Here is a 22,796-nt window from a genome sequence, read left to right on the forward strand (position 1 = left end):
AGCGTCGTGGGAATTAGAAGATGAGATACGCAAGAAATACCCTTTTCTATTTGCTGAGAACTAGTAGAATATAAGGTATGCGCTAGCGGATAGATTTATTTATGTATTTGATTACTATTGCAATATGGTGCATTTATATAGACTAAACAAATTCCGAGGACGGAATTTTTATAAGGGGGGAGAATGTGACATCCTATAAATTTTATAGATTAAAATAAAATTATAAAGCATTTTTGTTTTTATATATATAAGAAGACTCTTTTAGTTAGGAGAGTATTAGTGGAATTATTAGCATATTAAATACTTGGGAGTCTTGTGGATTTTTTGGAGGATTTATTGCTTAATAATAATAATAATAATAATAATAATAATTATTATTTAAAAAAAAATGAAGAGATAAAATCAACGTGTCTTACCTTCATCAACGTGTCTTACTTTTATTTTGGACTTGCCATGTGTTTTCATGCATTAAATAAAGCCTCCACGTAATGGGGCAATTGTACTCTTGCATGACTTTTCCCCTTAGCCTTTAAACACATGTCCTTCAACTTAAATATTTTTGTATTATTATATATCTCTCTCAATACTATAAATATCCAAGAGCCTTCTTTTCCCCTCACGACCACAAGTAGCGAAACAGGAGGTTATTTCAATTTCTTTTCTTGCAACCCCCATTCTAGCACAGTAGCGGTAAGGACCCTTTTCTCTATTATCATTTTATTTTATTTTTTATTTTCTTGAAAGAGATTTAGGGTAGGTTAGTATTTGCTTCTTATGGGTATTTTAGGATTCTTGTATGGGTGGTTATCTAAGGAGTTTGACTCTTATTATTGGAATGTTAGTTTGTAGGTTTTATAGAGATTATATATATATATATATTTTGTTTAGACAGATTTTTTTCTCGCATAAGCCAGTATAATGTTTTTGTGATTAACTATTATACATCCATAATAATGATAATAACAATAATAAATTATTTTTATGTGTAAGACTTATTGAATAAATGTTTAGCACCTCTCACACACACACACACACACACACACACACACACATATATATATATATATATATATATATATATATATATAATTCTCATGATATCCAATTGCCCTCGATCCCAATAATGCTGTTCATGTGTATGTATATATACAAAAAAAAGTTATATATATATATATACACATGTGTGAGGTGCTAAACATTTATTCAATAAGTCTTACACATAAAAATAATTTATTATTGTTATTATTATTATTATGGATGTATAATAGTTAATCACAAAAACATTATACTGGCTTATGTGAGAAAAAAATCTGTCTAAACAAAATATATATATAATCTCTATAAAACCTACAAACTAATATTCCAATAATAAGAGTCAAACTCCTTAGATAACCACTCATACAACAATCCTAAAATACCCATAAGAAGTAAATACTAACCTACCATAAATCTCTTTCAAGAAAATAAAATAAAATGATATTAGAGAAAGGGGTCCTTACTTTAAAATAGCTGTGGACAGGGCCAATGATCTCGGAGTTCTCAAGCTGATTCATCAAGTTGGTTTATTTTGCATTAATCTCTCATTTCTTTCTTTTCTTTCTTTTTCTAAAAAAAAAAACTCCTACTTATTTTCTTTTCTCTTTAATTTTCTGTAACAGGGATCAGTATTGGTCAACAATACACAGTTAAGGACTTCAAGAGTGCCATCCAAGCTGCAGTGGGCCTGAAACTCGGCCGGCCACTGGAAATGCACATTACATGCAACTTCGACTGAATCAGTAGTACTAGACAGAAGAAGGTGGTTCAAATACATGAGATAAGGTTTTGTACCGATAACACTGGACTTCAATTCATAAACTGTGCATCAAAGAGTAGTATTTGGTCATGCGATAATTCCAAGATGTATGCTCTTCCTCTTCCATGATACATTTCAGATGTAGATAGGGCTGGCCTGTGGCTCTTTATGTTATTTTCCCAAATGCATGCCTTTGAGATCTCTTCTTCTTCTTCAATTGTTAGTTTCTCAAGGCACTACCGACCTACTAATTATAATAAGAAGAGCCTGGATTTCATTATTTTGGTAATTTCGGTTTATTGTTTCACATGGGCCAATGTCACGTCAAATTTATGATTAACATGAATCATATATACTGACTAGCTAGCTAACTCTTATACAATTAAAAAAATGATATAATTATATATAATAATATTCAATATTCTTTCATTGTTTAACTTAGTATATTCTTATATACATTAATTCACTACTCAACATAATTAATTAAACAATAATTGAGCGAATCATATTGTATATATTATTTTTATTTAATTTCCAATACAAATATTACAAAACTGCATTCCAAGTTAAGTCTTTATTTCTTTCTTCTCACAGAATTTTCAATAACTGTAAGAATTGAATGGCAATTCTTGAATTGAATGGCAATAAGGAAGCGGAAGGAGAAACGAAAACTAAATATGAGTAATTAATGCTTCGATCCATGTTCATTAACAATGGATTGCATCAATAAATGCACTGGTTAAAAATATCAGAAAAATCCTAATTTCAATATATATATATATATATATAGATATGAGAAAAATATTAATTTGATTCAATTACCCTACACGTCTATTCCTACCTTAATTCTATGTTGCACATTATAATTATTGGTCACCTACACACACTCCTGCATGTGCATAATTAATGAAGGAATTAAACTACAATATTAATACATTGAAGATAAAAGAAATGAATAAGAAATAGGTGGAAATTGGTGAATGGAGATCTAATTTTAATTAAGACACTGTGGGACCCAAAAAAATAGGAATTCAAAAGGATATTTGTCATGCTTAAGGAATAAAGACTCAAGTGGCTTGAAATTGTTCCACCTAGATGCATTAAAAGTTTGGTGATATTAATTTAATTATATCATTTTTTTTCTTTAATTACATTATTTATCTTTATTTATTTATTTTTGTATCTCTTGAAAAACAAAATAGTAATTAAAATAAATTCAGAACATGTTTGACCAACTAAGATGTTGCCAATTAATTAAAACATAATTTTTTAGGGTTTTATGTTTAGTGGGCATTTGAATAAAGTATGTTATACCTTATGGGGCTTTTAATGCGAAGATCATATTCGAGGAGTCTATAGTGACCACCTTAATTGCAATGCCCACTAACCAGCAAATGAAGATGAAATTAAGAATGATTAATTGCAGTCAATGGGTTGATGGTGGTGTAATGAGAAGTGTTACACATTTATCTTTTGGATGTTGGTTTCTGGTTTGGAGCTTGAGCTTGGGTAGAGGAAGCTCGATCTATTTTTTCACATGCTATCTTATTTTCGGATTAATCTATGCAAGTCTTTTTGTGTGCATGCATGCATGTTTTGAATCATAATTGGGTCTACCTAGCTTACGTGCTTTGGTCTCATTGGGGCTGTCTTTGAGGTCTTTCTTCAATTTTTTTTTTTTTGAAGTATGTATGTTTGAGACGACACGAAATAAACCAAACAAAAAGAATTGTCTTTCATTTTCTTCATTCGTTTCACTCAAAGCAATAACACGAAAGCACAAATCGAAGAATAGCGATTGTGTCTATATATAATTATAAATAAATATCATCATTATAAAAAATCCCAAGTTAATAAGTGAAAAGACCTGATAATTTTTTTGGTAATTCATTTTTCCATTTCTCCATTCTGGAATATAATAAAAGTACCTGTAACAATTAATTTACATTATAATTGGACAACTATTAATTATCAAAAAGCAATATTTGTTAATTGGGCTCACACGCTAGCCGTTTGCTACTCAGCCTTTTCGGTCATAGTTCCATGGGTCTATTTTTTTTTGAAGGTAGTGATTTGTATTCTGCCAACTTGAAAGTCGCTCTTTATCGTATGCCAACCATCAGTCTTTCGTTGCTTTGAAATTTGTTGATGATTTCAGTCCAAAATGTTTGAGCTTGATTCAATAAACCTTGATTGAGCCTGAGTTTTTTTTTTTTTTTTTTTTGGGTACAATTTCGGTGTGGTTTAGTCTTTTTCATTAAAAAAAAAACATTTATCAGGTTTTTTTGAGAAAAATTAAGGGGTATGGACATATCAGGTGGCAGGTGCATGTAATGGTCATAATTATATGAATATTGCAAAAGCAATATTTGCTGATACATTTGGCAGAACATGAATGCGCAATATACTACATAGACATTAATTATACCTTATAAGATATAAGTTTAGATTTGGATCTCTTTATTTGTAAAGGTAATGTGATTAATTAGGCAATTAAATCATATTAGTGGATATGCTAATGCTTGGATGAGGGAATTGAAGCTCAGATGCTTAAGAATTATCCATTTAACATAATTAAAGTATTTTACGTACACGTGCTTTATAAAAGAAAGGAACAATTACATTTTACTCCCCTAAAGTTTGGGACAATTTTCAATTCGACCTCTAATATTTCAGTTTTTGCAATGCACCCCCCAAACTTCCAAATTTTTTAATTCGACCAATTTTATCCCAAAATTTTCATATTGCCCTTATTTATTTATTATAAAAAATAAAATAAAATTTGGGGGTGCAAAAATGGTCAAATGGCCAAAGGGGTGGCCCCCTGAATTTTTTTTTAAAATTTTTTTTATAAAAAATTAGGGGCAATATGGGAAGTTTGAGATAAAATTGGTCAAATTGCAAAAATTTGGAAGTTTTGGGGGGGGGGGGTAAAGTATACTTTTCCCGAAAAGAAAAAACACACTACCATTTTTGTTGGCAATAAAAACAATTTAGGGTACAACTTCTGTTCCCTTGCTTTAGGGGACAGCAAATGAATCTCTTTCACGGATTCTTTTAAAGTAATTCTAAAAGTCACAAATGAGGAGTTTTGTGTAACATCCCCACAAAGTTACTTTTCGGGAACAAAATGTAAAATAATGAAGTTGAACAGCTTATTAAAACCGCAATCTCAAATTAACCCTAAAACATCCATTAAGCTCCAAACTCCTCCTTCTGCAACACCCAGATTTTAGTGCTTGAATTCTAGCCCGAACATGCCCCTAATGATTGGTAATTTTGTAACTCTTTTTTCTATTTCTTTTTGAGCAAATTCGGAATAGTTATGGTCTGATGGGTCCAGAGGGTTCAATTGTTTGAAAGTAAATAACATGTCTTGATTCTGTTTTTGTCTCTTTATTTATTTTTTTTAATTTTTTAATTTATTTTTAATAACAATAATAATAATTTCAGTCAAAAATAGCAAGAAGCTCTCTGAAATTCTTCACTGAGAGGAGCTCTTTGTGATTAGTTTTGCATAAAAATTGGCTGCTTGAGTCCTCCGTAGTCTACATAGATATTGGAAATTAATTTCTATGAAGTTTGAATACAATTAGGAAGCAGCACACTGGGCTGGGCCTGATTCCAGCGAATTTTGAACTGCTAACTCAAAGCATATTGTTCAAGCCCAAGCCCAAATGGGCAAATGTTCAACTTCAATAATCTCTCTCTTTTTACATTTCGTTCCCCTCTTTGTCGAAACTAAAAAACCCTGCGAATCATCTCTGCTTTCTCTACTCATTACCCGATGATGATGATGATGATGGCCAACGAATTGCCTGAAGACTTGTTGACGCAGATTCTGCTATGGCTTCCGGTCGTCTCTCTCTTGCGTTTCAAGTGCGTCTGCAAATCCTGGTACGCTCTCATCACACACCAAAACTTCGTAAGAAAACACCTCCTACACAACAAGAACTGCAACACCCACCTTCTCCTTAATACGTTCAACAATACATTGGGCGATTATGTTGTATCCAAGATTTCTTATGAAGAACTCCAAATATCCCCCCTTACACAACCTCTACCTTCACAGGATTTTGGGAACGGCCTGAATTTTAGTATTTGTGTGGTGGGTTCTTGCAGTGGTCTCGTTTGTCTCCACGCTCACGGTACATTGAATGTTGTTATATGGAACCCTACAACTAAAGAAACAAAGGTTGTCCCCGAATCAAACCTGCCCCTCTTCGCCCCCACTGGATATTGCACCCATATTCAAGGTATGGGATTTGGTTTTGATGCCAAAACTAATGACTACAAGATAATCAACTTTGTTAGTATGTATGATCCCTATTTTAAGGACTATTATTCACAATACGTTAGGGACATAATATACCAAAAAGAGTTATACAGCTTAAGCACCGATTCTTGGAGAAAAGTTGATGGACCCCCGTGTTTTATTGTTGAAACTCATCAAGGTGTGATGACATACACCACCGGGATGGGTTCTTGCCTGGCATATGATGATGGCCAGGAGACATTTGTTTTGTCATTTGACATGAGCGATGAGGTATTCCTAAAAACACCACATCCAGATAATGTTCAAGGGGAAACCCTTTTCGTGTTGAATGAATCGATTGCTATGGCTGATACTATATGGAATGAAGAATCGACGGAGATTCGATTTGATATATGGTTGTTGCTTAAAGTTGGTGTTAAGGACTCCTGGACTAGGCTTTTCACTATTGGACCGTTTACAGAAATTCACCGCCCAATTGGATTTTGGAAGAATGACACCATGTTCTTGCACAAAATTGATGACGGACAACTGTTCTTGTATGACCCCTCTACCAAACAAATGACTGATCTCCAAATTCCTGGAGAAAATGACTGGATGCAGTTGGTTACTTACATGGAGACCCTGGTTTCTGTCAAGCGAGGAAATGAATCTGAAGAATAGGACAATTGTTGACAAGGCTTGAGGCCCATGTTTCTATATCTGTTCCAATTGTGTTTCAGGCAGCATATATGTGCCGAGATAATATATTATGCTTATTCTTGACAAAATTGTCTTTCTCAAATATTTATACATTTACATTTAACCCGTATTTTTTTTCGAGCAATTGTGAGAGATTTTTATGGTTAAATAAGCAGTTGTACGAGGGTTCTTCACACCATCTTTATTTTAATTATCATGAAGAATTATCTTTTCACCATCCCATAAGTTTAGTGTTTCGTTTATATATATATTGATATTTCTTTCTAGCTACTACATAGCAATTTACTCTTGAAGAGGTTTTGGTACTTAAAGTATGGTTGATGGGACCAGTGGACATAATTTTCAAAATTGAGCTCTTTGATTTCATTTGTATGAGGTTCATAGGTCTTTGGTGCATAAAGCCAGGCTGTTAAGCAAGCATATTGCCCTTTTATCAAGATACTTTAAAGCATATTCAGTCCATCTGCTAAATGTGTTTTAGTTGTGTTGCCTTGGCATTTGGAGATAGGATAGATATCATTGTTTGAATCATTATCTATAGGGGTATTGAATTGTTTCTGGGGATTCCATTATTTTAGATTCCCAAAGTTGTAGAGTTATGATGGTATGAATCTAATGATATGCCTGAACCAAGTTTGCGCAGTGTCTGCTAATTACAAATGATCAATAGAAAATCTTTCTTATGAGATAATCCAATGATCTAATATATGAACTGAACATATATGAACTAGAATGTATATCAAGCGTTCAGTTGCTCTAAGAAATCTGCAAGGTGCTTGCATGTATTTGATCAAATTTGGAGTTGATTCCAATGATGCATTTTACCACAAAGAAATTCCAAAATGATGGTTCTATGACTGGTGGTGCATTTGATTTTGAAAGAGCAACGACATCACTTTCCAATCAGTCATTGTCGTCGTCTAAGAAGGTAACTCTTGCGAGGCACGGCCTTAGCTCTTGGAATGAAGAGAGTAAAGTTCAGGTGTGTTCCTCCTCTGCTTTTTTAAAATCTTTATCCATCTTCTATTATGTTTCAGCATTATCCTATAATCATGTTAGAATGAAAAAAAAAAAAAAAAAAAAAAAAAAAAAAAAAAAAAAAATCAAAGTTATGCACATTAAAAAACTAAGTATTTTCAGTTTCATTCGTTGACAAGAAACAGAAGTACCTGAACTGCTAAAATTGATTTTCACTATATACAAATGTTTATGTTGCTATTCTCTTTCACTGTATTAGGATTTAAGGAACCATTTAACCCGACTTAGTTAATCATTTTTCTTGAAGGCTTCTATGGTTGAACAAAAGTTCAAGTCCCACTCTTCACCTTGTCTATTATCATTATATTGAGGGTAATGCTATTTAGTAGACTCGTTACAATTGTCATACAACTGGTAACGTGGTAGTAAAAATCAACACTTGGATCAGCACTTGTAAAAGAAAAAAAATCACTTCATTCTTTAGAGTATCTAGCGACTAACTTGGTTGCTATATCAACATTCAGGGAAGCTCAAACTTATCAATCCTAACAGAAACTGGAGTGAGGCAAGCAGAGAGGTATAGAAAAGCCTGGGCAAATATATACTTTGATGAATGCTTTTCAAGTCCAATATCTCGTGCTAAGGTTCGACTAACACAATTTAGTGTGCTGATTTTTAATACTTTACCAATTTTATCTCTAAGTGTTTAATGCAGTCCACTGCTGAAGTTATATGGCAAGGGAGGGAAGAACCACTTGTTTTCCTTGATTCGCTGAAGGAAGCCCATCTATTTTTTCTTGAAGGCATGAAAAATGGTCTGTCTCCTTTTTATACTGAGAGTTCTAAAACTTCAGAGCTGTGTTTGATGCAACTCTATCTAATTCGTAGTGACCTTATTAGATTGATTTACTTTATATCTTACACATTGAATTTAGTCATCTCTAGCTAGCTTGAAACTTGCTTTAGTTAAATTGTAGATTTATAATGGTCCTTGGAGGCAGTGGATGCTAAGGAGAGATATCCAAAGGAGTATACCACATGGAGAGAAGATCCTGCTAATTTCTATGTGAATGGTGTCTACCCTATACGAAAACTATGGGCAACGGCAAGAGAGGCTTGGAGGGAAATGTTACTCTCACCGGTACGCTTTTCCCTTTCTCTACCATTGTTTTACTATTTTCAGGTTTCAACTCAATATAGTTACGGTATGAATATCTTTCTCATTTATGATGGGGGAGAATTTTTTGGTTGTCACTCACAATAATGTTGCTGGTCTTTGGATAATGTTGGTAGCGTATTATAAAGTCTGTTATAATATAGGCTTTCTATATAGGTTTGATAATTTCCTTCCCTATACATTTTCCTTGGTTAGTTGATTGTAACCTAACATCTTATTTGTATTGTATTCACTTACCACCGTTTCCCAATAAATGGGGATCATTTATATTGTAAAGATCAACCATGTAACACGTCATGTTCTGCTTTGGACTTATGGTGTGACCAATCAAACAATAAGAGCAAAATGTAGCCCTAGTGGGCAATATAATGTCAAACCACCCGAAAATCCTGTCTCCATTTTCTCTCATTTTCCACTTTTCTCTTTAATTTTCTATTTCATTATGAAATCCTTCAAAGACTGTAAGTAAAACCGCTTAATTCATACTGGTGTACCCCAAGTCTGATGTGATAGTGTTAGCTGCTGTTGTTTTGTTTTGTTGTTGCTGTTGTGTGTTCTTTTCTTTTACTGGGTTACCTTCATGTCTTTTGCACATTTTAGAATGGCACTGCTGCTCCAATGATACATTTCTCATCACTTCTTCACTGGTTAGCTGAACAGTAAAATAAACCATTTCATCATCTTTTGAAAACCATGAGATATCATTGGAGTGAAATATAACACATTATGCACTATAATTTCCTTTGACAGTCAACCCTAACAAAGCTTTTAATGGTTCAGGTTCTGAGCAATAGATATGAATAATGGCGGAATATCTGTTTTTAACTTCAACAAAAGAGGAGAAGCAATGCTTCAATCTTTAAACATGACAGCCCACATGTATGGTGATCACTTCTATATTTACTATTTACTAAAACTTATTGATATGGAACTCACTGATGAGAAAGAAGCTTACCTTACTGCCCAACATCTAAGGACACAGAATTCACACCGCAGAATCATACAACACTAAACTGGTTTATGCCTGTAAGGGTTTCAGGTTTGAAATTGAGAAACTTACACTCGAATTTATTTGCAATGATGTATGGCTGGGGCTGTGCATTTTAATGGCATGTTTATTTTATTTTTTGCTGAATCTGTCTGCCTATCCTTAAATAAGTATTTGTGTGCCAATATCTATATTCTCTTAAATTTTTACCCTTCTCAAAGCATTATAACCTACAGGTATATGTGATAGAAGAGTACTGCTACTCTCCACATTTGTTTATCTCACCTATTTCACATTGGTTGACGTGGCATGCTTTAAGTGGCTTCATATATTAGTCACTTAGAAAAAACAAAAGGAAATCTACGTAAAACACTCCATATCAGCGGATGTGAAATGAGCTTACTCATTGATGGTTTCCCATAACTATTTCTTTGCCTTTGCCACTGTGTCTCATGTTCATTCATCTTCCTAGAATTATATCAAGTATATTTCTTCAAATCTCAACCATTGGTTTGAAATTCAATGGTTGATATTTTGTCATATCAACGACTATCTTTCTATCAGCAACTATCACTTTTAACGAGTAAACAGTTATCACTCTTTTATTTCTGGGCAGTTATTGCTTTAGCAGTTACTATATATATATTTTGCAAGTGATAACTATTGATATAGCAAAATTTCAACCATTAAATTCCAAACGTTGAGATTTGAAGAAATTCACACAGAAATATACCTAAGAATTCTAGGGAATCCTTGTCCCTTAAAGCAGGCTAGAGAACCAGTACAAAGGGGCTTGGGATACACCTCTAAAATTAGAGAAGCAAAATGATGGGGCCAAAAGTCTAGACTTTATTAGAGTGAAGGGCTACTAAATCTACCACAAGAACTTCTGAATCCTGCTAGTTCCCATTATAGATGATTGAATAAGTAAGTTCTCTCTCTTTCTTCTACTACTTTTTGGCTAAGAACCAAGACAAATTTCTTTCCCGCATTAGAGATTCTATCTTCTCCACAACTTCTGGAGTGTCCACCCCATGAGCATCATGGTCAACCTGATCACCTATTAGAAAAGCAACAAAACATATAAACTTTTTGATTAGGAGTACAAGTCTCAATGACCATTTTATTAGACAAAATACAAATATGATTGCTTCAAGTAATTTTACATGCAAGCAGCTGGTAAAACATAACAATAACTAGACTCTGATGTCATATAGAGTTAAACAGATACAGATGATAGAAAATTGATTGAGTAGATATAGAACAAATCAATCAAATATAAAACATATGATCATATGATACCTTCATCTTATACCCATTCTCAAGGACTTTAAGCTGCTCTAAATCTTCTTCTAGTTGCAATGGAGTAGATGAAAGCTCTGGATATATCTTTAAAAACTGTGCATCATAGCTCTCGGAAGACAGAAGAAAGGCAGCATGATAAAAAACCGCAAGAAACTTTCTCACATAAAAAGCTCACAAGGGAAGTGCCTTCTAAACATACAGATAATATCAATACCTGGATACCAAGATGAAGTAAATATTTGAAGTGTGGATTGACGTTCCCTGACCTGTGTTTTGTACAAGAAGATATACTAGAAATATTACTAGGCTGCTACAAGTTCTATTTTTGTATTGTATCCATATAGGAAATATAATAAAACTCACTTGTTATATGGGATCAAACCCCTTGAAAAATAGATTGCATATCCATGAGTATCCACCATACATTTCACTCGATTTGGATTAGATGCATCTTCTGGTTTCAAAGATGTAACTGCAGTGCTGCTGGGGTTGCCTGCAGTACTTAAAACTACACCAATCAATCCACATAAAAAAGTGGGAAAAATCATAAATGATCGAATAGTCTAAAGAACGTTCATATCAAGAGAATAATTTGGAGCTGCTGTTACAAATAATATAAAAACATACATACAACATTTTATTTGGAGAAATGCTTGGGGTCAATAAGTTCTCCATATTTTGTCCATATTCTTCTACAAATTCAATAGATCAACCATTAGATTTGTGGGGTCTATCATTGACTTACGTGGATTCTACATAAGTCTACAAATCTAATTGTTAATTTATAAGATGAGATAAGCCAAATATGAAGAAAATATTGTCGGGTAGGACGTAACATTTAATTTCCATTTCACTCTTTCCTGCACATTAAATAGGAGCATCGTCAACGCTTGCTTTGGCGGTTGTCGCTGTGTGGTGGTTTCATCTGCGCAAACTGCCTAAGGTGGGGGGACGTGCGCTGCGCCAACTTTACCAAGTTGCAGTGCCATTGCTAATTTGCTACCGAGAAAGGTTAGGGAAGTGTGAACTATTCCAATTTCCAGGTAACAATCCTATAAAAATCTCTACTTTTTCATATCTCATATTACCCACCAACCAACCCCCCCATTATTATAATCACCCCCATAATAGATAGTTCTTTATCAAGCGGATCTTAAGTGGAATGGAATTTTATTGGTACTAGATAAATTTGGATTCTTCACAAAAAAGTTTACTACTTGAAACCCAAGTTTAATCAAGCTGTTATGTAATTATCCTCGTGATGGGTCCTCAATTTTGGCTTTGTACTTTTCTCCTTTGGATTGAACAAAATGTTGATTCATCCAAAAAAATAAAAGGGTTCCAAGCTTCTATTACATATATTAGTATGAAGGTTGTAACTAGTGTTGTGTTATGTACAAAATACTCACTTGTACTTTTCTCCTTTGGATTGAACAAAATGTTGATTCATCCAAAAAAAGAAAAGGGTTCCAAGCTTCTATTACATATATTAGTATGGAGGTTGTTAACAGGGATGGCTGTGAGTGAATTATTCAGGTAGACCTGCCTTATCCCTTTTAAAACAGTTATGCATTATATGATTTGGCTAGGTTGGTTCCTCCGAAGCTTAGGTTGTGATTATGATCAACTATGACTCCAAATCCTTGTTCAATAACTTTATTCAAAACTCAAAAGTATTCATATGAACATTGAATTCAGAACAGTACGCTTAAATATTTGCCAGCAAGTGTATGTGTATAGGTTACTTTCTTCTCCTTTATCATTCCAGAAATGATAAATTTATGCAATTAATTATAAATGCACTGTTTCTTTCTATTTCAAACTTCAAGTAAATGCTTCTAAAGAGAGCCAACTATATTCATCCTTTTATGTACCACTAACTCCCTAAATCACGGACTCCACAGGGGTCTCCCAGTTACCACATAAGAGAATCATTTACTTTTGATTGCAAATGTACTTCTGTTTTTTGGCTTGTTGGTCTATTGTCTACCTTTTTCGCATGCTAGATTCTTTAGCACTATGATTATGACAAAAGGTTTTTTTTGTAGGATGGACTTGAAAGCATTCTTGATTCTCATGCTATGGTCAAACAAATGACAAGCAAGCCGGGCATGGCATCAAGATCAAGATGGCGATGTCATGAGGTCAGTGACCACCTTGAGATGGTTCAAACTAAGAAGTCAAAGTGCAAATTTCATCAATTGCAGCAGCTCCTTTTTACTCACATTCCAAACATTACCACGCTCGTTTACTCACATTCCTAACATTACATAAACCTCCTAACAACAAAGAAAATTACTTTATTAAACCTCAAAAACAAAAAACAAAAAAATGACAACAAAGACCATGTATGCAAAAGAGTGCAGTATCGGACTTTGTCTTACAGGACAGCTGCGGTCATTGCATACAAGGTTCGAGTCCGAACCCTAAACCTTCCCTTAGAATTAATAGTGAAACCCAACCCCTCCACCACATAGCTCTTGAGAGAGAGAGAGGCTGTTGTAGGGAGGAAGAATGTTGGGCTTTCCCTAACTGTGGTATTTTCCTCTCCCCTCTCCATAGCCTCTGCACCTCTTGACGTTTCATCAAAACCACCTTCTTGCTCCAGAGTAATACTAGCTGGAAACAAACGCAAACAACCTTACACTATCCTGTTGACAACCCTCTCTAATGCTCTCAACTAGCTACCACATCATTCTGATAATGGAGAAACTTCTTCACACCCATTGAAGTCCATTTCCACCATGTATGACAACAATCACCGCCATCGTCACCACCTGCTTGAGGCAAGTAAATATGGGTTGGACTTCCCATCAACACGTTCATTATCAGTGAGCTCTGAGTTGTAACATTTTCTGGTACAGCACGGCTCTCATGATATTTGCAACAACATGCGTCATCTAAAGAGGAAGAGAAACAGTCAGCATGCAGTAGGGATGACTGAGGTTGCTTGACCTTAGAAGTAAGCCCAGAATGTCGCACAAAAGAAGTCTCAGTTTGAATCGATATTTTGACTAACTAGCAAATTTTGCCTGCCATCAAGCGTGCTTTTAGATCTTTCCCTATTATGGACAAGCCATGTAGACATGGATGTAATGTAATCCTCAAAATTCTTAAGAGATCATCACACATGCAACCGTTTCATGTACGTGGAATTGGAAGATAATGAACAGCGTTGCGAAATAGCCTAGCTAGTTGTCTTGGTGTCATTCTGTTGTAACTCTTTATATACCTATTTGTAACTTTTAACTTCTCGCCATGTACATGGGTGATTTGATTTTCCTATTTGCTCAAGGCACTAATTCTTTGCAAGATAAAGAGAGTAAAAGCATCTATTATAAAGTAAAACTTTATTTGCAATGTAATAAATATAGTTTGAATTATTGTAATTGGAACCTTGATATAAATATTTGTGTGTATACGTGTGTAATAAATATATATGCATGGACAAACATATAGACTTGAAGTTAGATTGTTTAAGATTCAAGTTAATTTATTTAATTAACTCAAACATTAAATCTTTAACCTTAATTAATTAACTAATAATTTGTATGGATTTGTGGAAAAAAAAAAAACTTAAACAATTACAATATTTACTTTATATATAAAATGAACAAATAAATTGAGTAACTTGTAACCAAGCTCGAGTTCCTTCGAAAAATAAATATACTAAGTTTAAACAAGTTATCTAACTCATTAATATGTTCGGGCTCAGCTTGACTCTAGCCTTAATTGTCGACTTACAATTGTCAGCTATAAAAATTAAAGATGCGTAATAGAATGACGTGCATTTTTTTTTTTTTTTGACATGTCTGCACAAGGAAATGGAAAAGGAGGATGGTGATTCGAACTAGTGACATCTACTTTATGAAGTGTGATCCTCAGCCGATTGAGTTACTCCTTGGAGACGAGGAAATTCTGGTTAGATTGTTTTGTATTGAGAATTTTTAAAATTAGGGTTCTAAGATGATGAATTAATTAATTATAGAATTAATCAAAGAGAAATGGGTAAAGCAACTTCAAGAAGTGATAGTGGTTAGCGTAGTCTTTATTCCTTAACCACAACAAATATTCCTATTGGTTTCCTGTTGCTTTCTTCTTTAAATATTTTTCTTCATTATTTTATCTATATGCCCTCATTAAAGTCATCTACCTCAGGCCACATCAAGCTAGCGAATCAACCATCAACAAGTGGTCATGTTATCTTTAATTAAATGCCTTTCCGGGAGAAACACATCTTGTTTGATTGGACCGTCTTTTCTAGACAACATATCTTAAAATTAAATGAAAATTTGATATTAGAACATTTTTATACAAGTGTCATAGTTGTCGGTTCATGGGGCTTTATAAAAAATGGCTATTAGTTCACGAGCCAAAATATATTTGTCCATTTTTTTATATATATATAAAAAAAATGTTTGTCTATTGCAAGTCCATTAATTGATCAAAATATATATAGACTAAACATTAATATTTGCTTATCTTACAATATATATATATATATATATATATATATATATAGTCTTTTAAAACTTCAATCTTTTACGAAGTTGGAGTTAAAATAACCATTTTTCAATATCAAACTCTATCATCGGCTAAATAAGCTACCACTTGCTAATTAGGCCAACTAATTATGTAATTGACTTAATTAAGATAGAGAACATTCAATTACATAATTAAATTCATCTACCCCCACTGCCACACCAAATTTTTTGACTGCTTTAATGGCAATTCATCTATATATGTAAGTGCTAGATGGATCACTTAAGCAACATCTTGAGAGTAATTTAAAAAAATGAAGCTAGCTTTTGCTTGGTTGGTTGGTTTTGCTTTGTGTTTTCAAGCTGGAACGTTGGCTATTGATTTTTACTACCTCACAATACAATGGCCGAAGTCCTTCTGCAACTCAAAAGCTCACATAAGTTGCACAAGTGTTCCAAATCACTTCACCATCCATGGCTTATGGCAAGAGATGAACAATGGCGCCCCAGTCCCTCCTCCTCCTGTCAAACAACCATTCGATAATGTTCAGGTAACTATGTTTCTCATACCTATATATATTTCTGTTTTAGTACTTTCGGGAAATTTCAATTTCTTATTTTATTATATATGTTCAACTTTACTTGCAATATTCTCATAATCAATTAATTTGTTATTTGTTATGCATGCAGGTGAAAAGTGACCCAGCTCTCTACCAAACAATGCAGCAAATTTGGCCCGGATTAACAATCACAATGCCTAACGAGATATTTTGGAAGCACGAATGGGATCAACATGGAGCTTTTACCAGTTTCACTCAACATGATTACTTTAAAACAACTGTGGACAGGGCCAATGATCTCGGAGTTCTCAAGCTGATTCATCAAGCTGGTTTATTTTGCATTAATCTCTCATTTCTTTCTTTTCTTTCTTTTTCTAAAAAAAAAAAGAAAAACTCCTACTTATTTTCTTTTCTCTTTAATTTTCTATAACAGGGATCAATATTGGTCAGCAATACACGGTTAAGGACTTCAAGAGTGCCATCCAAGCTGCAGTGGGCTTGAAACTCGGCCGGCCACTTGAAATGCACATTACATGCAACTTAGACTTAATCAGTAGTACTAGACAGAAAATGGTGGCTCAGATACATGAGATAAGGTTCTGTACCGACAACACTGGACTTCAATTCATAAACTGTACATCGAAGAGTAGTATTTGGCCATGCGATAAAACCAAGACGTATGCTCTTCCTCTTCCATGATACATTTCAGATGTAGATAGGGCTGGCCTTTGACTCTTTATGTTATTTTCCCAAATGTATGCCTTTGAGATCTCTTCTTCTTCTTCAATTGTTAGTTTCTCAAGGCACTACCGACCTACTAATTATAATAAGAAGAGCCTGGATTTCATTATTTTGGTAATTTCGGTTTATTGTATCACATGGGCCAATCTCACGACAAAATTATGTCTAACATGAATCATATATACGTAACTAGCTAGGTAGCTCTCATACAATTAAAAAAATGATATAATTATATATAATAATATTCAATATTCTTTCATTGTTTAACTTATTATATTCTTATATACATTAATTCACTACTCAACATAATTAATTAAACAATAATTGAGCGAATCATATTGTATATATTATTTTTATTTAATTTCCAATACAAATATTACAAAACTGCATTCCAAGTTAAGTCTTTATTTCTTTCTTCTCACAGAATTTTCAATAACTGTAAGAATTATATATATGTGCATTGAATGGCAATAAGGAAGCAGAAGGAGAAACGAAAACTAAATATGAGCAATGAATGCTCCGATCCATCTTCATTAACAATGAATTGCATCAATAAAATGTACTGGTTAACAATATCAGAAAAATCCTTAATTTCAAAATATATATATATATGAGAGAAATATTAATTTGATTCAATTACCCCGCACGTCTATACCTACCTTAATTCTATGTTTGTGCACCGTGCACATAATAATTAATGAAGGAATTAAACTACAATATTAATACATTACATCATTGATAACGTAATTTAATAAACATGATTAAATGCCCGCAGATATACATTTTGGGACCATATGAATTTAATTCTATGCTTTTTGATTTTTTCATAATCTCGATCTATATGCATCATAATTATGGGCTCAATAATTACTCTTATTCCACAACAGAGAAACCCTGTATTCAAATTTCAACCAAATTTCTTTTCTCGTGTACATTTTCTCACAAACAAACAACAAACTAAAAGCATAAATCAAATCAAATCAAATCAAATCCTTAATTGATTTGACACTCTTGGATTAATTAAGTTATCACATAATCGAGACATGTCTTTTATAAATATTGATGTAAAAAAACTCCAGCATCTATGTTGAAATTTTTTGTTGTCTCTATTTAATTAATTTACGTTTTTTTATGACAGAGAGAGAAAAAATAAAATTAAATATAAACCCTTTGTAAAATTAAATATGGACAATAATTAAGAAAATACTTAATTAGCCAAATCCTTCTTATATATGAAATTTTAGAAAACCAGAGAAGTGATTTGTGTTTGGTCAAAATTAAGCTCAACCCCTTCTTCCTTGATTTGAAGATAAAAGAAATGAATAAGAAATAGGTGGAAGTTGGTGAATGGAGATGTAATTTAATTAAGACACTGTGGGACCCAAAAAAATAGGAATTTAAAAGGATATTTGTTATGGTTAAGGAATAAAGACTCAAGTAGCTTGATATTGTTCCACCTAGATGCATTAAAAGTTTGGTGATATTAATTTAATTCTATCATTTTTTTCTTTAATTACATTATTTATCTTTATTTATTTATTTTTGTATCTCTTGAAAAACAAAATAGTAATTAAAATAAATTCAGAACATGTTTGAACAACTAAGATGTTGGCATCATTAATTAAAGAGATATGTTATACTGCAATAAAAAGACAATATTTAGTCCATAAAAGTTTTAGGTGGCAAGAGGCCATAGGCTGATTAATGGGTGGAGCCACAACAACTAGGGATGAAGCCTATGGCTTCTTGCCACTTGAGACTTTTATGGGCAAAAATTGATCTTTTTATTGCACTAAAGCATTTCTCTTAATTTAAACATATTTTTTTAGCGTTTTATCTTTTTTTTTTAGTGGGCATTTGAATAAAGTATTTTATACCTTATAGAGCTTTTAATGCGAAGATCATATTTGAGGGGTCTATGGTGACCACCTTAATTGCAATGCCCACTAGATGGCAAATGAAGATAGGTTTTGGTAAGAAATTAAGAATGATTAATTGCAGTCAATGAGTTTTTTTTTTTTAGAGAAACTGCTGCATATATTATTCACTCAATCAGACTACAAGGAAGAGGAACGTTCCCGTAGGAGAACATCCCGAATACATTCTGGATAATCTCCCATCCAAGTCATAGAAAGACCCTCCCTAACAGCACAACGAGCCAGAGTATGAGCAGCACAGTTTGCCAACCTGCCCACTCCATGCATCTGCCATGGTGATAAATCTTGGAGCAATAATTTCATGTCCTCCACTAAATGACCGATCTTACTCCAATTAGTGCCTTCTGCTCGAACAGCTTCTATCACCCCCATCGCATCCCCCTCTAAATAGAGATTGTAGAGTCCCAGTTCCACGCAGAATCTAATAGCTTGAGTGCCTGCCCATGCCTCCGCCGATAAAGGATCGAGACAGCCATGCATCGCCAAGCAACGTACTGCTATCACCCTCCCTTTTGGGTCTCGAATAACAGCTCCCATTCCCGTTTTGCCCTGCTGATTGCAGATCGCGGCATCCCAGTTTATTTTATTCCAGCCAGGAGGTGGGGCTTGCCAGCTAACTTGAACCTCATTCCTTATTCCCCCCTCTGGACGTTCACGAGCTGGCGCATAAGCATCCACCGCAGCGGCAGCTTGAAGAGCTAGAGCATTTGGGTGATCAAACAGACCTCGGTGTAGCGCAGAGTTACGTCGAAACGAAATCCTCCTTGCCAGAGTCACGAACAGAGTAATCTCCTCTTCTGCACAACAGCCGAAGATAGCCTTCACTAGATGACAGAAAGGGGGACCATCATAGGAACTCTTCTGCAATTTTTTACCACAGCTACCCCACACATCCTTGGCCAAGGGGCATTCCCACAAAATGTGGAAACATGTCTCCTCTGCCAGACCACAGAAAGGGCATAGAGGATCAGTAATGATCTTCCGTTTGTATAAGTTGGCTCTAGTAGGCAGAATTTCGTGACATGCTTTCCACAAATTTTTTTTTTTCAGCATTGGGTACACTCAGTCTCCACAAAGCCCGCCATATCTCCCCTAATTCCCCTCTAGTCAAACTCTCCGGGTGCTGTCTAGCCTGTCTCTCCTTAGCAATATGATATGCACTTCTGACAGTGAATGTTCCTTTAGAATTGCCCCTTCATGTCAACCGGTCATCCCGATTTGTGCAACTAAGGGGAATAGATAAATTGCAGTCAATGAGTTGATGTTGGTTATTGGTTTGGAGCTTGAGCTTGGATAGAGGAAGCTCTCCTTTTTCACATGCTATCTTATTTTCGGATTAATTTATGCAAGTCTTTTTGTGTGCATGCATGCATGTTCTGAATCATAATTGGGTCTACCTAGCTGACGTGCCTTGGTCTCATTAGGCTGTCTTTGAGGTCTTTCTTCAATTTAATTATTTTTATTTATTTTTGAAGTCTGTATATTTGAGACGACGCGAAATAAACCAAACAAAAAGAATTGTCTTTCATTTTCTTCATTCGTTTCACTCAAAGCAAGAACACGAAAGCACAAATCCAAGAATAGCAATTGTGTCCATATATAACTATAAATAAATATCATCATTATAAGAAATCCCAAGTTAATAAGTGAAAAGACCTGATAATCTTTTTGGTAATTCATTTTTCCATTTCTCCATACTGGAATATAATAAAAGTACCTATAACAATTAATTTACATTATAATTGGACAACCATCAATTATCAAAAAGCAATATTTGTTAACTGGGCTCACACGCTAGCCGTTTGCTACTCGGCCTTTTCGGTCATAATCCCATGGGTCTATTTTTTTTTGAAGGTAGCGATTTGTATTCTGTCAACTTGAAAGTCGCTCTTTATCGTATGCCAACCATCAGGCTCTCGTCACTTTGAAATTTGTTGATGATTTCAGTCCAAAATGCCTAAGCTTGATTCAATAAACCTTGATTGAGCCTGAGTTTTTTTTTTTTTTGGGTACAATTTCGGTGTGGTTTAGTCTTTTTCATTAAAAAAAAAAAAACATTTATCAGGTTTTTTTGAGAAAAATTAAGGGGTATGGACATATCAGGTGGCAGGTGCATGTAATGGTCATAATTATATGAATATTGTAAAAGCAATATTTGCTGATACATTGGGCAGACCAAAGGATGGTTGGGTCAGATCTCCAAGAAAATGAATGCTCAATATACTACACAGACATTATACCTTATAAGATATAAATTTAAGATTTGGATCTCTTTATTTGTAAAGGTAATGTGATTAATTAGGCAATTAAATCATATTAGTAGATATGCTAATGCTTGGATGAGGGAAGCTCAAATGCTTAAGAATTATCCATTTAACATAATTAAAGTATTTTACGTACACGTGCTTTATAAAAGAAAGGGAAAATTAAACTTTACCCCCCTAAAGTTTGAGACAGTTTTCAATTCGACCTCTAGTATTTCAGTTTTTGCAATACACTCCCAAACTTCCAAATTTTTGAATTCGACCAATTTTATTCCAAAATTTTCATATTACCCATATTTATTTATTTTTTTTTTTTTATAAAAAATAAAATAAAATTTGGGGGTGCAAAAATGGTCAGATGGCCAAAGGGGTGGACCTTATTTTTTAAAAAAAATTTTTTTTTGAATAAAAAATAAAAATGAGAAAATTACAGTTTACCCCCCCCCAAAGTTGATAGCGTTTTTCAATTCGAACACCAATGTTTCAATTTTTGCAATCCACCCCCCTAACGTTTCAAATTTTTGCAATTTGACCAATTGTATCCAAAATTTCCCATATTACCCCTAAATTTTTTTTTTTTTTTTTTATAATTTTTTTTTTAAAAAAAATGCGGGGTGGTTTGGCCATCTGACCATTTTTGCACCCTCAAATTTATTTATTTTTTCATAAAAAATAAAAATCAGGGACATTATGGGAATTTTGGGATAATATTGGTCGAATTGAAAAAAAGTTGGAACTTTGTGGGGGTGGATTGCAAAAATTGAAACTTTGATGTTTAAATTGAAAAACGATGTCAACTTTGGAGGAGTAAACTGTAATTTTCACAATAAAAAATTACGGGCAATATAGGAAGTTTGAGATAAAATTTGTCAAATTGCAAAAATTTGGAAGTTTGGGGGGGTGCATTGCAAAAATTGAAACATTGGAGGTCAAATTGAAAATTGCTCCAAACTTTGGGGGGGGAGGGGGGGTAAAGTATTCTTCCCCCCCCAAAAAAAAAAAACGCTACCATTTTTGTTGGCAGTAAAAACAATTTAGGGTACTAACTTCTATTCCCTTGCTTTAGGGGATAACAAATGAATCTCTTTCACAAGTTCTTTTAAAGTAATTCTAAAAGTCACAAAAGAGGAGTTTTGTGTAACATCCCCACAAAGTTACTTCCTAGGAACAAAATATAAAATATTGAAGTTGAACAGCTTATTGAAACCGCAATCTCAAATTAACCCTAAAACATCCATTAAGCTCCAAGCTCCTTTTTCTGCAACACCCAGATTTTTAGTGCTTGAATTCTAGCCCGAACATGCCCCTAATGACCGGTAATTTTGTAACTCTTTTTCTTGTTTCTTTTTGAGCAAATTCGGAATAGTGATGGTCTGATGGGTCCAAAGGATTCAATTGTTAGAAAGTAAATAACATGTCTTAATTCTGTTTTTGTCTCTTTTTTTTTTTTATTATTATTTTTAATAATAATAATAATAATAGAGAAATGCTATAATACAATAAAATGATCATTTTTGGCCCATAAAGTGTTAGGTGGCAAGAGATCATTGGCCCCATCTGTAATTGTTGTGGCCTCACCCACTGATAAGCCTATG

General features: G+C 33.8%; 4 protein-coding genes across 4 annotated transcripts; 3 read left to right on the forward strand and 1 right to left on the reverse strand.

Moving 5' to 3' along the window:
- Positions 1-5,535: 5,535 nt before the first annotated feature.
- LOC132164905 (F-box/kelch-repeat protein At3g23880) lies at positions 5,536-7,222 on the forward strand. Its single transcript, XM_088516723.1, is given in 2 exon segments — positions 5,536-6,707; positions 6,709-7,222. Coding segments are annotated over 2 exon segments (1,170 nt in total). The 5' UTR covers positions 5,536-5,582; the 3' UTR covers positions 6,754-7,222.
- Positions 7,223-7,273: 51 nt separating this feature from the next.
- On the forward strand, positions 7,274-14,427 carry LOC132172632 (putative 2-carboxy-D-arabinitol-1-phosphatase). Its single transcript, XM_059584167.2, has 5 exons — positions 7,274-7,752; positions 8,273-8,392; positions 8,464-8,563; positions 8,750-8,889; positions 13,267-14,427. Exons 1-5 carry the CDS (start codon positions 7,582-7,584, stop codon positions 13,480-13,482), a joined length of 747 nt encoding a protein of 248 aa, XP_059440150.2. The 5' UTR covers positions 7,274-7,581; the 3' UTR covers positions 13,483-14,427.
- A 1,260-nt stretch (positions 14,428-15,687) lies between these two features.
- Positions 15,688-17,089, forward strand: LOC132172634 (extracellular ribonuclease LE). Its single transcript, XM_059584168.2, has 3 exons — positions 15,688-16,250; positions 16,390-16,588; positions 16,693-17,089. Exons 1-3 carry the CDS (start codon positions 16,014-16,016, stop codon positions 16,956-16,958), a joined length of 702 nt encoding a protein of 233 aa, XP_059440151.2. The 5' UTR covers positions 15,688-16,013; the 3' UTR covers positions 16,959-17,089.
- Positions 17,090-19,057: 1,968 nt separating this feature from the next.
- Positions 19,058-20,633, reverse strand: LOC148589852 (uncharacterized). The gene is made up of 2 exons (XM_088515435.1): positions 20,594-20,633; positions 19,058-19,875 (listed from the first exon to the last, which is right to left on the reverse strand). The coding sequence occupies exons 1-2, from the start codon at positions 20,631-20,633 to the stop codon at positions 19,058-19,060; spliced, it is 858 nt and encodes a 285-aa protein (XP_088371561.1).
- Positions 20,634-22,796: the final 2,163 nt, after the last annotated feature.

Source organism: Corylus avellana, chromosome 1, assembly GCF_965113065.1.
Source record: "Corylus avellana chromosome 1, dhCorAvel1.hap1.2, whole genome shotgun sequence".
Lineage (NCBI taxonomy): Eukaryota > Viridiplantae > Streptophyta > Magnoliopsida > Fagales > Betulaceae > Corylus > Corylus avellana.